Genomic DNA, 17,784 nt, shown 5'->3' on the forward strand with positions numbered 1-17,784 from the left:
GGGAGAAGAGGATGCGTGTGCGCAGGAGTCTATGGGTGCGCCCCCGCCGCGCTGCGGCTGGAGGGCGGAAAGGAGGTTGAGCAGGAGGAGGGAAGGGGAGGCTGCGACCGTGGTGGCATGAGCCTGCTGGCTGTGGCCACGGTGGCGTGAGCCTGAAGGGAAGGGAGGGGGGAGGGAAGGGGAGGCTGTGGCCGTGGTGGCGTGAGCCTGCTGGCTGTGGCCACGGTGCCGTTAGCCTGATGGGAGGGGAGGGGGGAGGGAAGGGGAGGCTGTGGCCGCGGTGGCGTGAGCCTGCTGGGAAAGGAGGGGAGGCGGGATCGATACCTGGGGTGCCTGCTGCTGCGGCGCCGAGGAGGTGTATAGGCCGTACAAAGTTGCCTTGTTGTCCGCCCGACGGAAGTAGACCCCTCGGCTTCGGAGCTCCTGCTGGAGGCGGGGGATGGTCCAACGCAGGTTGGAAGGTGGGCGGCGGCCCGGAGGAGCGTCGCGTGACGAGGCGCGGCTGTCGTCATTGCCCCGTTCCCCGTGAGGACTCCTGGAGCGGCGAAGGCGGGGAGCTGGGTCGCGGTGCGGGGAGCAGCCCCTGGGGCTCCACGACGATCGGGAACGCTGGCCGGATTCAGGGGAAAGCTGGCTGGATACTGGGCGCACCCGGAGCAGCGCGCCCGGGAGAGCGTGTATCTCCGAGCGCACTCGGCTGGACTGGCTCTGTCCCGACGAGGGCAAGCTGCGCTGAGTCTCGGGTGACTCGGGAATTGGATCGGGAAACAGATCCTCGTCCGACAACCCGATGAATAACTCGTCTCGGTTTGCCATGCTTGGCGAAACGCGCGAGCGGCCAGGTAAGAAAAAAAAAAAACACAACGAGCCGATCTGAACTAATACTTTTCCTGCTATTCTTTCTCTCTCTTCTTTTCTTTCTCTCTTTTCTCTTCCTTCTGTGATAATTTGTACTTGCACTTGAGCTGTTTTGAATGTCGGGGTCGTGAAGACATGACAAACGGGAGAGAAGTGGTATGACAGTGAGTGTATATAGGCTACAGGTGATTGAGCTGATAGAAAGCCGGTGTGGCTCGGTGATTGGATTGGAGGAGCACAGGTGAATGGATGGTGGATTAGAGTAGGTGGTGAGATAGACGCGGACATGGTGTGATCTTGTGTTCCTGAACCTCAGTTATCAAGCTAACTCCATTTGATGACATCATCATGGGGTTCAACGGTTCTGAACAGGAATTCAGAGCATTTACTGACTATATTAATAGTACCTACCCCACTTTACACTTTACTATTGAATTTAGTCGTGAAAAAATTCATTTCCTGGATTTTTTGATTTCTATTAATGAAAGGAGACAATTGGAGACATCTATTTATAGAAAGGAAACCGATAGAAACACTCTTTTGCACTCCACCAGTTTCCATCCTGACCATATGATTAACAACATCCCTTATGGTCAGTTTGTGAGACTGAGGAGAATTTGCAGTAAAGAGGACGATTTTCAAATTAAGGCTAAAGAAATGGCTCAACGTTTCAGACAAAGAGGATATGACCAAACACTTATTGACAAAGCTATTGAAAAAGTGAATGGCCGAGATCGGGAGGAGCTCTTCAATCCCCCGCCCCAACACACTGAAAGCAGAACCACTTTTGTGTCTGAATACTGCACTGCCTCCAAGCAAGTCAAACACATTATAAACAAGCATTGGCATATCTTGGAATGTGACCCAGGCCTGAACCACCTGTCCTCCTCAAGACCCCGATTCAGCTTTAGAAGGGGCAGAAATGTAAGAGATGTTGTTGTTTCCTCCATGTATAAAGAGCCCATACAAACTAACTGGCTCGCTCAACAAGTGTATGGGAACTACAGATGTGGTAAATGTGCACACTTTTCAAATACATTTGATACTAAGAAATTTAATCATCCCCATTCAGGAAAGAAATATGTTATTAAGGATTTTATTAATTGCCTCTCAACCCATGTGATTTATGCCTTACTTTGCCCTTGTGGATCTATGTACATAGGCCAGACAAAACGCCTTCTCAAGCTGAGAATTGCAGAACATAAAGCCGCCATTAGGAACGGCAACCTCCATCGCCAGGCATTACAAAGAAAAAAATCATGGTTCAGCCTCCTCTCTCAAATTTATAGGAATTGAAAAAATACAACCCAATCCAAGAGGGGGTAACATAGTTAACCAACTTCTCAGACGAGAGTCCTTCTGGATCCATGAGCTAAATACAATTGAACCGTTTGGCCTGAACGAAACCCAGGATTTTAGTTGTTTTCTGTAACTGTATAACTTTGTGATTGTATATTAATTCTTGTCTCTCTTCTCAGATCGGTGTCCTAGGGAGAGATGAGCCACTCAGCCACTATGGCCCCTGACACTCACCCCCTCCCCTTTAGCAATTGAGGGAGATACAGGTCCTCTACTTCTAGACTAAAGTGGAGCTTAACCTTCTTTATTGCCAATTGCTGTAATTCTTATTGTCCTTTTCTAAATAAAATTTGAACTTATCTTTGTAATTGTTTGCATTGCTGTAACGCTAAGATTAATGTTAGGTACTCCTTTTCTAAATAGAATTTGAGCTTAACCTTGTAACTGTTTGCATTGCTGTAACTCTTAGATTAATGTTGTGGTTCCTCTTTTTCTAAATAGAATTGGAGTTTAACCTTGCATTGCTGTAACTCTTATTGTATAGGTCCTCCTATTCTTTATACATTTTGAGCTCAACCTTCGAATATGCTCATTTCTGTAACTCTGACAGTGCTGCATATTAATGCTAGCTTATGTCCTTGCTTTTTAACTTATTATTATATATCGCCATTCCTTTTGTGATATTGTATTTACTTTGTTGACTATGATATTATGTATTTTTCTGCAACCTGTAAACAGAAAAAAATTGTGATTTCCTAATTGGTCATGTGACCAATTAGGTCCTGTTACTACTTAGGCTCACCTGGGCCCTCATGGTTGTATGAGCAAACCTGATGAAGCTGCTACAGCGAAACTGCTGAATAAATCACAGTAAATCCTGACTTGCGGTGGTACCTTCTTTTGTTTTATGCCTTGTACCTGCAACCTACCAGCACCTGATCTTTCCACTGGCTGTGCGTGGGGACTCTCCTTTCCCCATATATATATATATATATGGAAGAAGGCAGTGACAACATTGACAGTGACGACATGGAGAAAAAAAATTCTAGGCTGTGAAAACGAGCAGGAAGGAGAAGAAGGCAGTGACGACATGGAGAAAAATAATTTGCAGTGGTCTCCTGAGGAAACCAAATGTTTAGTTGCGATTTGGGCATCTACTGAATCTCAAGAAAAGCTAGAAAGCAGTAGAAGAAACAGCAAGTCGTATGCCGAACTTGTGGAAGAGATGGCCAAGGCTGGGTTCACTCGAACGCCAGACCAAATAATTAATCAACTTAAAAAACTGAAGGAGTACCGAATAATGTCCTCCCACTTTGGTTCCACTTAAACTGGTGTGAACACGGGCTGATTTGCCAGAAAGCACCAAGGTTCTGATACTCCAGAACGGAGCCAGAGCCAGAACCAGAACCAGAACCGTGTCTGTCTGAAAGCGGTATCATCAGAGGGTGTGTGGCTCATGAACACGCTGTAGTCACAGTCACTACTACAATGCCGTAGTGATCGACTAGACTACACTTGCCTTGCTATCACATGCTCTCTTGCTCATTAGCATATGCCTGAGGAGAAGGACAAGGAAATGGAGTGTAGCAAGAAATATATGAGTTATTTATTTAGTTATCTATTTATGTACAGTATATACTTGTGATTTATGCAATCATTCATTCATCCACTGGTTGTTTGTTTATTTATTTATTTACTTATGATTTATGCAGTTTATTTTTGTTTATTTCTTACCAACCACTAGGAAAGCTCCAAGATTTGAGTATACCCACTTAAAAATGTGCAAGGATACATAACAAACTAGTTTTGTGACAGAAGACGTTTCACTATAGAGAGTTTGTTTAGCAAATAGCAGGTAGATAAACTGCAGGGAAAGGTGATTGTGTCCAGAGTTCCAAATGTGTATTGTAGGTAGTGAGATAACAGTGAAACTTTGATCGAAACAGTCATTATTCTATACCTTTTTTATTGTATTAACTTTTTGTCAATGGAATAGTAATCAATACTATTTTGAAGCTGTGTTAACTTGGAAATTAAATAATGAATAATAACGAAATAATAAAAATTCATCAATTTGATGGGGATTAGAGGGGGACTAGACTGCACCACTGATGAGGACGGAGTGATGATTGGTTGGCTTTAGGCATGACCGATGATGATTGGTTGGGTTTAGGCATGGCCAGTGATGATTGGTTGGGTTTAGGCATGACCGGTGATGATTGGTTGGGTTTAGGCATGACCGGTGATTATTGGTTGGGTTTAGGCATGACCAATGATGATTGGTTGGGTTTAGGCATGACCAGTGATTATTGGTTGGGTTTAGGCATGGCCAGTGATGATTGGTTGGGTTTAGGCATGACCAGTGATGATTGGTTGGGTTTAGGCATGACCAGTGATGATTGGTTGGGTTTAGGCATGACCAGTGATGATTGGTTGGGTTTAGGCATGACCAGTGATGATTGGTTGGGTTTAGGCATGACCAGTGATGATTGGTTGGGTTTAGGCATGGCCAGTGATGATTGGTTGGGTTTAGGTTGATTTCCCAGAATGCCTTGTGCCATGCATGTTAAAGCTGTATCAGGGGTGTAAATATAAAGTGTGGTTGCACTGGGGTAGAGGGGCCCCTGGGTTACAGGGGCCGTGGAGAGAGCAGGCTCTCTAACAACGTACTGGGCAGAGAACGGGCTCTTGCTAATGACTCAAATTGTCACCCCAGAAATAAGCCTGTGTTGAAATAAGAACACACATTAGATCTAAAGTGGTGCCATTTGCTACATTATGCCCTCGAGAGACAAAACCATCTCTGCCATGCTTTTCTTTTCTTCTTCTTTGTTGTAAAATAGTCAGTAGAAATCTGTAACAAAATGATGCTTATTCAACATTCATCAACATTAAACATGTTGAAGTCAGCGGTCATTTCAGAAGCACAGTGAAATAGATCAGCTCCTCTGCTCTCAGGTGCTGATGCTTGTTTTCATGTTGACTTGACTTTTTGTTACCAGGTGTCACTTTTTAAATATACTATATTGAATTTATTCAGTCAGGGGTAAACAACATTCACAGTTTTTTTTTTAATAAACAGTATAAGGAGTAGTTAACAAAAATAAGAAGTATATTAGAAGGTGAGCACGTGCCAGGGTGTGGGTCTTTCTGTTCTTCTTTTCAGTTCTGCCCATGGTTCTGATGGCTTGCACTATGACTTCTCTATTTTCCCTATACAATAGCCTAACTCATTCAACTGTAAGATCCAAGTTTGTAAAACATGTATATATTTCTAATGGTGTGTGTGTGTGTGTGTGTGTGGGTGTGTGTGGGTGTGTGTGTGTGTGTGTGTGTGTGTGTGTGTGTGTGTACACTTAGTAACTCATGTGTACTAGGGCCTGTTGTGACTACCTTATGCCACTGAGCTGTGTTATGATCAGTTAGTGTCTCTGTTTGTTGACCACAGAAGTGCACAGTTCCTCTTCAAGATGACGTCCTTCCCTTCTGTCTCTTTGGTTCAGATCGAACCAAATAAGGCAGGTGTGAAAATGCCCTTAAACTGGGCGATTTCCCAGCATGCTTTGTGCCATGTTGACGATGTAAAGAGGAAGGTGGCCATTATGCTCAGTCAGTGTCTCTGTTTGTTGACCACAGAGGAGCCACGCAGAAAAATATCCCCTTCAAGACGCCGTCCTCTTCGGTGAGACTCTTTATCTCTTATATCTTATTTGAAAGATTTAACAAACATTTGAAATGTTATATTTTACTGAATGTAATATTATTTTGCAGACCAAAACATGTTTGGGTTAAGTTGTGTTCACATGGTGCGTGATTATGAACGGACAGAAGACTGCCAGCTAAATATGAGTAAAGTTGATTTTGATGTGACTAACTGATAGACTTCTCATGTTATGTCCATGATTTACCTGTTGAACGTCTCTGAAGCCTGGACAGAGAGAGGAGAGGACCCAGCTCCAGTATGATTTTGACAGCAGGAGTCAGTGGATTTCTTCTCTTCCTTCTGGCTGTGTCAGGTATTGTACAGTATCACATAATACACTTGTGACTTGATACGTTTGGCTGTTGTTGTTCTAAGCAACAACCATTTGCATTTTGCCTGAAGTTCATTAATATCTGTCGAACAGCAGAAAGTGTTTTGTCAAACAAAGTCTGCAGTCATGGACTTAAAAAAATGATACTATTGTTTGATACTCTTTGCTAATAACTTTTTTATGATGGATTCCTCATCTTGTTTTTATGGCATTTCTTTGGGTGAATATGAATATTATATATATATATATCAAATGACAGCACTTAGGTCAGCTCAACATGCATGCTGACATAAGTAACACCTGTGGCTGATGCAGGGCAGTCAGTTTGTGCAGAAGGCTCAGCACACATCAGCTATACAGAGGACAGAGGACATGCTGACATAAGTAACACCTGGGTGATGGGCCCGCGCATGTACTCGCACTCACCCAGTCAGCGCCGCCCCGCTGCTGCAGCGTGGTTGGCTGCCTTGCTGTATTTCCGTCTTCAATTGGTCGATTTCGAAATGCCCCTCCTTCCCTCGCTGCCATCTTGTCGCTCACCAGCTTGCAAAGCATGCTGGGATACCTGGCGTCAGGACATCGCAAGCGACAAGACGAGAGGAGGGGCCAAAACCGAAATAGACCAAATGAAGACGGAAATACAGCAAGGCAGCCAACCAAGCTGCAGCAGCGGGGCGGGGCTTGACAGGGCGAGTGCGAGTACATGCGAGTTGATGGCGTTTGGTGAGAAGGGGGTCTGATGCAGGACAGTCAGTTTGTGCAGAAGGCTCAGCACACATCAGCTATACAGAGGACAGAGGACATGCTGACATAAGTCACACTAGCATGACAGCATGAACTCATCCACTCATCTCATACAGCCTGATGTGTAGCAGCCACCTGGGTGATGCTGACACATGTTAACAGCTGCTGATCCAGATCAACATGTGTTTTAACTCTACTGTCAAATCTACTATAACACACTGAACCCCTCTGGCTCCAAGCCTCAACCTGCTTCACTGGAAGAGAGAGAGAGAGAGAGAGGGAGAGAGGGAGAGGGAGAGAGAGGGGAGAGAGAGAGAGAGAGGAAGAGTGAGGGAGAGAGAGGGAGAGAAGGGGGGGGAGAAAGAGAGTGGGAGGGGAGAGAGAGCGGGAGGGAGAGGGAGAGGGAGAGAGAGAGAGAGGGATAGGGAGAGAGGGAGAGGGAGAGAGAGGGGAGAGAGAGAGAGGAAGAGTGAGGGAGAGAGAGGGAGAGAAGAGGGGGGGAGAGAGTGGGAGGGGAGAGATGAAAAGGTGAGAGAGGAGGAGAGGAGGAGAGAGAGGGAGAGAGAGAGGGAGGGAGAGTAGGATGGGGAGAGAGAAAGAGGGGTGAGTGAGAGGGAGGGAGGGAGCTGGGAGGGAGAGAGAGATATGGGGGGGGGGTGACATCTGCCAAAGGTCCTGAGCTGGATTCAAAGATGCGATGTCCATATATGGTTACAAGTTACTGTGCCTTTGGGTGTCACATGGTGTCACATGGTGTCACATGGTGACATTATCAGTGATCAGCACATTGGCAGTTCTGTTTGACGCTCCACTCAATAACACCCTGCCCACAGTGTGAAGACAGAGGCACACAAGTACACACTCTATTGCAGTGGTTCTCAAAGTGGAGTCCGGGGACCCACAGGGGTCCTTGAGGAGGTTCCAGAGGGTCCCCAGCAAAAAGGTGGATACCTTATTAACACTATACTTCTATTCATAAGTAACATGATGCCATAACTTACCTACACTTTCTGAGAGGGAGGGAGAGGAAGGGAGAGAGAGAGGGAGGGGGAGAGAGAGGGGGGAGGGAGAGAGGGGGGAGGGAGAGAGGGAGAGAGGGGTAGAGAGGGGAGAGAGGGGGGAGGGAGAGAGGGAGGGAGGGGAGAGAGAGAGGGAGAGGAGAGAGAGGGGGAGAGAGGGAGAGAGGGAGGGGGAGAGAGAGGGAGAGAGGGGGGAGGGAGAGAGGGAGAGTAGAGAGGAAGAGAGAGACAGATGGGTGATGCTGACACATGGTAACAGCAGCTGGTCCAGCTCAACATGTGTTGAGGGGGGGAGGGTGACATGTGACAAAGGTCCTGAGCTGGATTCAAACCCACAACCTCACACACATTTTCAAACCAGTCTTTAACTGTGCTTTCTCATATCAACATGATGATGTTCTCATGTTGTGTTTATGGTGTTTCGAAGTGTTACTTTGGCTGAATATGAGTATTATATATAGTGATTGAAAGTGCTGGGTGAGATATTTTCTGTGTCAAAAGGACACAAGTGAAATCATGACCCGTACGTTTGAATGAAACAAAACATGAAAGCTCTAACAGTAAAGTAGGGTTTTGTTTGCTGCTAAAAGGGCCTAACTGCACCTCCAGCCATTTGACACCTACAGTAGCAAAACGTCACTTATGACACTGACCAAACCTTACAGGTAGACGATTCTAACAGCACTTAGAGACTGAGGGAGAGAGAGGAAGAGAGGGAGGGAAGAAGAGCCAGGGAGAGAGAGAGAGAGGGAGAGGGAGAGAGAGGAAGCGAGAGAGAGAGAGAGAGGGAGAGGGAGAGGGAGAGAGAGGAAGAGGAAGAGAGGGAGGGAGGAAGAGCGAGGGAGTGAGGGGGGGAGAGAGAGATTTGATTTGATTTATTTATTTGATTGATTTGGATCCCCATTAGCTTATGCATATAGCTACTCTTCCTGGTGTCCACATAGAACATTAAACATCATACATTTACAAACAAGACAATCAAATAGGCAAAAATATTACAACACAAAAAAAAGAGAGTTCCGCTCTCTAAGAGAGTTGGGCTCTATACATGTGACAGTACAACAGTAATCACCTGTGTTCAAAACAGTCTCATAACATCAGACACTGAATAGATAATAACAAAAAGAAGATCACTATTGGCTGGAATCATCAACACTAAAGGTAAATGGATGGTAATGGACTGTATTTATAATGGTGACATACGTACACACATACATTGAGTATGACACCAGAGATCCATACACATCATCATTACACCCGTATCTCCACTAAATGTTGTTTCATCTGTTTTGTAAAGCTTGACCTGCTTTGAGCTTGAGTCATTCTGTCTGGGAGTGAATTTCCTGCCTTCATGGCTGGATTCAGGGCTGAACGCTGCCCTACCTGAGTCCTGCATTTAGGAGCAGTGTATAGACCTCTGCTGGCATGTCTACCTGCATCCTGCATTTAGGAGCAGTGTATAGACCTCTGCTGGCATGTCTACCTGCATCCTGCATTTAGGAGCAGTGTATAGACCTCTGCTGGCATGTCTACCTGCATCCTGCATTTAGCAGCAGTGTATAGACCTCTGCTGGCATGTCTACCTGAGTCCTGCATTTAGCAGCAGTGTATAGACCTCTGCTGGCATGTCTACCTGCATCCTGCATTTAGGAGCAGTGTATAGACCTCTGCTGGCATGTCTACCTGCATCCTGCATTTAGCAGCAGTGTATAGACCTCTGCTGGCATGTCTACCTGTGTCCTGCATTTAGCAGCAGTGTATAGACCTCTGCTGGCATGTCTACCTGCGTCCTGCATTTAGCAGCAGTGTATAGACCTCTGCTGGCATGTCTATCTGCATCCTGCATTTAGGAGCAGTGTATAGACCTCCGCTGGCATGTCTACCTGCATCCTGCATTTAGGAGCAGTGTATAGACCTCTGCTGGCATGTCTACCTGCATCCTGCATTTAGCAGCAGTGTATAGACCTCTGCTGGCATGTCTACCTGGGTCCTGCATTTAGCAGCAGTGTATAGACCTCTGCTGGCATGTCTACCTGCATCCTGCATTTAGCAGCAGTGTATAGACCTCTGCTGGCATGTCTACCTGTGTCCTGCATTTAGGAGCAGTGTATAGACCTCTGCTGGCATGTCTACCTGGGTCCTGCATTTAGGAGCAGTGTATAGACCTCTGCTGGCATGTCTACCTGCATCCTGCATTTAGCAGCAGTGTATAGACCTCTGCTGGCATGTCTACCTGCATCCTGCATTTAGGAGCAGTGTATAGACCTCTGCTGGTATGTCTACCTGCATCCTGCATTTAGGAGCAGTGTATAGACCTCTGCTGGCATTTCTACCTGCATCCTGCATTTAGGAGCAGTGTATCGACCTCTGCTGGCATGTCTACCTGCATCCTGCATTTAGGAGCAGTGTATAGACATCTGCTGGCATGTCTACCTGCATCCTGCATTTAGGAGCAGTGCATATAGACCTCTGCTGGCATGTCTACCTGCATCCTGCATTTAGGAGCAGTGTATAGACCTCTGCTGGCATGTCTACCTGCATCCTGCATTTAGGAGCAGTGTATAGACCTCTGCTGGCATGTCTACCTGCATCCTGCATTTAGGAGCAGTGCATATAGACCTCTGCTGGCATGTCTACCTGCATCCTGCATTTAGGAGCAGTGTATAGACCTCTGCTGGCATGTCTACCTGTGTCCTGCATTTAGCAGCAGTGTATAGACCTCTGCTGGCATGTCTACCTGCATCCTGCATTTAGGAGCAGTGTATAGACCTCTGCTGGCATGTCTACCTGCATCCTGCATTTAGGAGCAGTGTATAGACCTCTGCTGGCATGTCTATCTGCATCCTGCATTTAGGAGCAGTGTATAGACCTCTGCTGGCATGTCTACCTGTGTCCTGCATTTAGCAGCAGTGTATAGACCTCTGCTGGCATGTCTACCTGGGTCCTGCATTTAGCAGCAGTGTATATACCTCTGCTGGCATGTCTACCTGCATCCTGCATTTAGCAGCAGTGTATAGACCTCTGCTGGCATGTCTACCTGTGTCCTGCATTTAGGAGCAGTGTATAGACCTCTGCTGGCATGTCTACCTGGGTCCTGCATTCAGGAGCAGTGTATAGACCTCTGCTGGCATGTCTACCTGCATCCTGCATTTAGGAGCAGTGTATAGACCTCTGCTGGCATGTCTACCTGTATCCTGCATTTAGCAGCAGTGTATAGACCTCTGCTGGCATGTCTACCTGGGTCCTGCATTTAGGAGCAGTGCATATAGACCTCTGCTGGCATGTCTACCTGCATCCTGCATTTAGGAGCAGTGTATAGACCTCTGCTGGCATGTCTACCTGCATCCTGCATTTAGGAGCAGTGTATAGACGTCTACCTGCATCCTGCATTTAGCAGCAGTGTATAGACCTCTGCTGGCATGTCTACCTGTGTCCTGCATTTAGCAGCAGTGTATAGACCTCTGCTGGCATGTCTACCTGCGTCCTGCATTTAGCAGCAGTGTATAGACCTCTGCTGGCATGTCTATCTGCATCCTGCATTTAGGAGCAGTGTATAGACCTCCGCTGGCATGTCTACCTGCATCCTGCATTTAGGAGCAGTGTATAGACCTCTGCTGGCATGTCTACCTGCATCCTGCATTTAGCAGCAGTGTATAGACCTCTGCTGGCATGTCTACCTGGGTCCTGCATTTAGCAGCAGTGTATATACCTCTGCTGGCATGTCTACCTGCATCCTGCATTTAGCAGCAGTGTATAGACCTCTGCTGGCATGTCTACCTGTGTCCTGCATTTAGGAGCAGTGTATAGACCTCTGCTGGCATGTCTACCTGGGTCCTGCATTTAGGAGCAGTGTATAGACCTCTGCTGGCATGTCTACCTGCATCCTGCATTTAGCAGCAGTGTATAGACCTCTGCTGGCATGTCTACCTGCATCCTGCATTTAGGAGCAGTGTATAGACCTCTGCTGGTATGTCTACCTGCATCCTGCATTTAGGAGCAGTGTATAGACCTCTGCTGGCATGTCTACCTGCATCCTGCATTTAGGAGCAGTGTATAGACCTCTGCTGGCATGTCTACCTGCATCCTGCATTTAGCAGCAGTGTATAGACATCTGCTGGCATGTCTACCTGCATCCTGCATTTAGGAGCAGTGTATAGACCTCTGCTGGCATGTCTACCTGCATCCTGCATTTAGGAGCAGTGTATAGACCTCTGCTGGCATGTCTACCTGCATCCTGCATTTAGGAGCAGTGTATAGACCTCTGCTGGCATGTCTACCTGCATCCTGCATTTAGGAGCAGTGTATAGACCTCTGCTGGCATGTCTACCTGCATCCTGCATTTAGCAGCAGTGTATAGACCTCTGCTGGCATGTCTACCTGCATCCTGCATTTAGGAGCAGTGTATAGACATCTGCTGGCATGTCTACCTGCATCCTGCATTTAGGAGCAGTGCATATAGACCTCTGCTGGCATGTCTACCTGCATCCTGCATTTAGGAGCAGTGTATAGACCTCTGCTGGCATGTCTACCTGCATCCTGCATTTAGGAGCAGTGTATAGACCTCTGCTGGCATGTCTACCTGCATCCTGCATTTAGGAGCAGTGCATATAGACCTCTGCTGGCATGTCTACCTGCATCCTGCATTTAGGAGCAGTGTATAGACCTCTGCTGGCATGTCTACCTGTGTCCTGCATTTAGCAGCAGTGTATAGACCTCTGCTGGCATGTCTACCTGCATCCTGCATTTAGGAGCAGTGTATAGACCTCTGCTGGCATGTCTACCTGCATCCTGCATTTAGGAGCAGTGTATAGACCTCTGCTGGCATGTCTATCTGCATCCTGCATTTAGGAGCAGTGTATAGACCTCTGCTGGCATGTCTACCTGTGTCCTGCATTTAGCAGCAGTGTATAGACCTCTGCTGGCATGTCTACCTGGGTCCTGCATTTAGCAGCAGTGTATATACCTCTGCTGGCATGTCTACCTGCATCCTGCATTTAGCAGCAGTGTATAGACCTCTGCTGGCATGTCTACCTGTGTCCTGCATTTAGGAGCAGTGTATAGACCTCTGCTGGCATGTCTACCTGGGTCCTGCATTCAGGAGCAGTGTATAGACCTCTGCTGGCATGTCTACCTGCATCCTGCATTTAGGAGCAGTGTATAGACCTCTGCTGGCATGTCTACCTGTATCCTGCATTTAGCAGCAGTGTATAGACCTCTGCTGGCATGTCTACCTGGGTCCTGCATTTAGGAGCAGTGCATATAGACCTCTGCTGGCATGTCTACCTGCATCCTGCATTTAGGAGCAGTGTATAGACCTCTGCTGGCATGTCTACCTGCATCCTGCATTTAGGAGCAGTGTATAGACCTCTGCTGGCATGTCTACCTGCATCCTGCATTTAGGAGCAGTGTATAGACCTCTACTGGCATGTCTACCTGCATCCTGCATTTAGGAGCAGTGTATAGACCTCTGCTGGCATGTCTACCTGCATCCTGCATTTAGGAGCAGTGCATATAGACCTCTGCTGGCATGTCTACCTGCATCCTGCATTTAGGAGCAGTGTATAGACCTCTGCTGGCATGTCTACCTGTGTCCTGCATTTAGCAGCAGTGTATAGACCTCTGCTGGCATGTCTACCTGCATCCTGCATTTAGGAGCAGTGTATAGACCTCTGCTGGCATGTCTACCTGCATCCTGCATTTAGGAGCAGTGTATAGACCTCTGCTGGCATGTCTATCTGCATCCTGCATTTAGGAGCAGTGTATAGACCTCTGCTGGCATGTCTACCTGTGTCCTGCATTTAGCAGCAGTGTTTAGACCTCTGCTGGCATGTCTACCTGGGTCCTGCATTTAGCAGCAGTGTATATACCTCTGCTGGCATGTCTACCTGCATCCTGCATTTAGCAGCAGTGTATAGACCTCTGCTGGCATGTCTACCTGTGTCCTGCATTTAGGAGCAGTGTATAGACCTCTGCTGGCATGTCTACCTGGGTCCTGCATTCAGGAGCAGTGTATAGACCTCTGCTGGCATGTCTACCTGCATCCTGCATTTAGGAGCAGTGTATAGACCTCTGCTGGCATGTCTACCTGTATCCTGCATTTAGGAGCAGTGTATAGACCTCTGCTGGCATGTCTACCTGCATCCTGCATTTAGCAGCAGTGTATAGACCTCTGCTGGCATGTCTACCTGTGTCCTGCATTTAGCAGCAGTGTATAGACCTCTGCTGGCATGTCTACCTGCGTCCTGCATTTAGCAGCAGTGTATAGACCTCTGCTGGCATGTCTATCTGCATCCTGCATTTAGGAGCAGTGTATAGACCTCCGCTGGCATGTCTACCTGCATCCTGCATTTAGGAGCAGTGTATAGACCTCTGCTGGCATGTCTACCTGCATCCTGCATTTAGCAGCAGTGTATAGACCTCTGCTGGCATGTCTACCTGGGTCCTGCATTTAGCAGCAGTGTATATACCTCTGCTGGCATGTCTACCTGCATCCTGCATTTAGCAGCAGTGTATAGACCTCTGCTGGCATGTCTACCTGTGTCCTGCATTTAGGAGCAGTGTATAGACCTCTGCTGGCATGTCTACCTGGGTCCTGCATTTAGGAGCAGTGTATAGACCTCTGCTGGCATGTCTACCTGCATCCTGCATTTAGCAGCAGTGTATAGACCTCTGCTGGCATGTCTACCTGCATCCTGCATTTAGGAGCAGTGTATAGACCTCTGCTGGTATGTCTACCTGCATCCTGCATTTAGGAGCAGTGTATAGACCTCTGCTGGCATGTCTACCTGCATCCTGCATTTAGGAGCAGTGTATAGACCTCTGCTGGCATGTCTACCTGCATCCTGCATTTAGGAGCAGTGTATAGACATCTGCTGGCATGTCTACCTGCATCCTGCATTTAGCAGCAGTGTATAGACATCTGCTGGCATGTCTACCTGCATCCTGCATTTAGGAGCAGTGCATATAGACCTCTGCTGGCATGTCTACCTGCATCCTGCATTTAGGAGCAGTGTATAGACCTCTGCTGGCATGTCTACCTGTGTCCTGCATTTAGCAGCAGTGTATAGACCTCTGCTGGCATGTCTACCTGCATCCTGCATTTAGGAGCAGTGTATAGACCTCTGCTGGCATGTCTACCTGCATCCTGCATTTAGGAGCAGTGTATAGACCTCTGCTGGCATGTCTATCTGCATCCTGCATTTAGGAGCAGTGTATAGACCTCTGCTGGCATGTCTACCTGTGTCCTGCATTTAGCAGCAGTGTATAGACCTCTGCTGGCATGTCTACCTGGGTCCTGCATTTAGCAGCAGTGTATATACCTCTGCTGGCATGTCTACCTGCATCCTGCATTTAGCAGCAGTGTATAGACCTCTGCTGGCATGTCTACCTGTGTCCTGCATTTAGGAGCAGTGTATAGACCTCTGCTGGCATGTCTACCTGGGTCCTGCATTCAGGAGCAGTGTATAGACCTCTGCTGGCATGTCTACCTGCATCCTGCATTTAGGAGCAGTGTATAGACCTCTGCTGGCATGTCTACCTGTATCCTGCATTTAGCAGCAGTGTATAGACCTCTGCTGGCATGTCTACCTGGGTCCTGCATTTAGGAGCAGTGCATATAGACCTCTGCTGGCATGTCTACCTGCATCCTGCATTTAGGAGCAGTGTATAGACCTCTGCTGGCATGTCTACCTGCATCCTGCATTTAGGAGCAGTGTATAGACGTCTACCTGCATCCTGCATTTAGCAGCAGTGTATAGACCTCTGCTGGCATGTCTACCTGCATCCTGCATTTAGGAGCAGTGTATAGACCTCTGCTGGCATGTCTACCTGCATCCTGCATTTAGGAGCAGTGTATAGACCTCTGCTGGCATGTCTACCTGCATCCTGCATTTAGGAGCAGTGTATAGACCTCTGCTGGCATGTCTACCTGCATCCTGCATTTAGGAGCAGTGTATAGACCTCTGCTGGCATATCTACCTGTATCCTGCATTTAGCAGCAGTGTATAGACCTCTGCTGGCATGTCTACCTGGGTCCTGCATTTAGGAGCAGTGCATATAGACCTCTGCTGGCATGTCTACCTGCATCCTGCATTTAGGAGCAGTGTATAGACCTCTGCTGGCATGTCTACCTGCATCCTGCATTTAGGAGCAGTGTATAGACGTCTACCTGCATCCTGCATTTAGCAGCAGTGTATAGACCTCTGCTGGCATGTCTACCTGCATCCTGCATTTAGGAGCAGTGTATAGACCTCTGCTGGCATGTCTACCTGCATCCTGCATTTAGGAGCAGTGTATAGACCTCTGCTGGCATGTCTATCTGCATCCTGCATTTAGCAGCAGTGTATAGACCTCTGCTGGCATGTCTACCTGCGTCCTGCATTTAGCAGCAGTGTATAGACCTCTGCTGGCATGTCTACCTGCATCCTGCATTTAGGAGCAGTGTATAGACCTCTGCTGGCATGTCTATCTGCATCCTGCATTTAGCAGCAGTGTATAGACCTCTGCTGGCATGTCTACCTGCATCCTGCATTTAGGAGCAGTGTATAGACCTCTGCTGGCATGTCTATCTGCATCCTGCATTTAGGAGCAGTGTATAGACCTCTGCTGGCATGTCTACCTGCATCCTCCATTTAGGAGCAGTGTATAGACCTCTGCTGGCATGTCTACCTGCATCCTCCATTTAGGAGCAGTGTATAGACCTCTGCTGGCATGTCTACCTGCATCCTGCATTTAGCAGCAGTGTATAGACCTCTGCTGGCATGTCTACCTGCATCCTGCATTTAGGAGCAGTGTATAGACCTCTGCTGGCATGTCTACCTGGGTCCTGCACTTAGCAGCAGTGTATAGACCTCTGCTGGCATGTCTACCTGCATCCTGCATTTAGCAGCAGTGTATAGACCTCTGCTGGCATGTCTACCTGCATCCTGCATTTAGGAGCAGTGTATAGACCTCTGCTGGCATGTCTACCTGTATCCTGCATTTAGCAGCAGTGTATAGACCTCTGCTGGCATGTCTACCTGGGTCCTGCATTTAGGAGCAGTGCATATAGACCTCTGCTGGCATGTCTACCTGCATCCTGCATTTAGGAGCAGTGTATAGACCTCTGCTGGCATGTCTACCTGCATCCTGGATTTAGGAGCAGTGTATAGACCTCTGCTGGCATGTCTACCTGCATCCTGCATTTAGCAGCAGTGTATAGACCTCTGCTGGCATGTCTACCTGCATCCTGCATTTAGGAGCAGTGTATAGACCTCTGCTGGCATGTCTACCTGTGTCCTGCATTTAGCAGCAGTGTATAGACCTCTGCTGGCATGTCTACCTGCATTCTGCATTTAGGAGCAGTGTATAGACCTCTGCTGGCATGTCTACCTGCATCCTGCATTTAGGAGCAGTGTATAGACCTCTGCTGGCATGTCTATCTGCATCCTGCATTTAGCAGCAGTGTATAGACCTCTGCTGGCATGTCTACCTGTGTCCTGCATTTAGCAGCAGTGTATAGACCTCTGCTGGCATGTCTACCTGCATCCTGCATTTAGGAGCAGTGTATAGACCTCTGCTGGCATGTCTACCTGTGTCCTGCATGTAGGAGCAGTGTATAGACCTCTGCTGGCATGTCTACCTGCATCCTGCATTTAGGAGCAGTGTATAGACCTCTGCTGGCATGTCTACCTGTGTCCTGCATTTAGCAGCAGTGTATAGACCTCTGCTGGCATGTCTACCTGTGTCCTGCATTTAGGAGCAGTGTATAGACCTCTGCTGGCATGTCTACCTGTGTCCTGCATTTAGCAGCAGTGTATAGACCTCTGCTGGCATGTCTACCTGCATCCTGC

The 17,784-nt window shown here is 47.7% G+C and overlaps 1 protein-coding gene across 1 annotated transcript in view; it reads left to right on the top strand.

Moving 5' to 3' along the window:
* Positions 1 to 814: 814 nt before the first annotated feature.
* LOC310775893 (uncharacterized protein) overlaps positions 815 to 17,784 on the top strand; it is a gene marked incomplete at its 5' end in the record, with an annotated part of 65,166 nt that continues 48,196 nt past the window's right edge. The window contains one exon of the mRNA XM_083636017.1: positions 815 to 842. Within this exon, the coding sequence (XP_083492143.1) occupies positions 815 to 842 (28 nt within the window). The remainder of the gene's footprint in view (positions 843 to 17,784) is intronic.

This window comes from Poromitra crassiceps (genome assembly GCF_964638095.1).
Source record: "Poromitra crassiceps genome assembly, chromosome: 4".
Lineage (NCBI taxonomy): Eukaryota > Metazoa > Chordata > Actinopteri > Beryciformes > Melamphaidae > Poromitra > Poromitra crassiceps.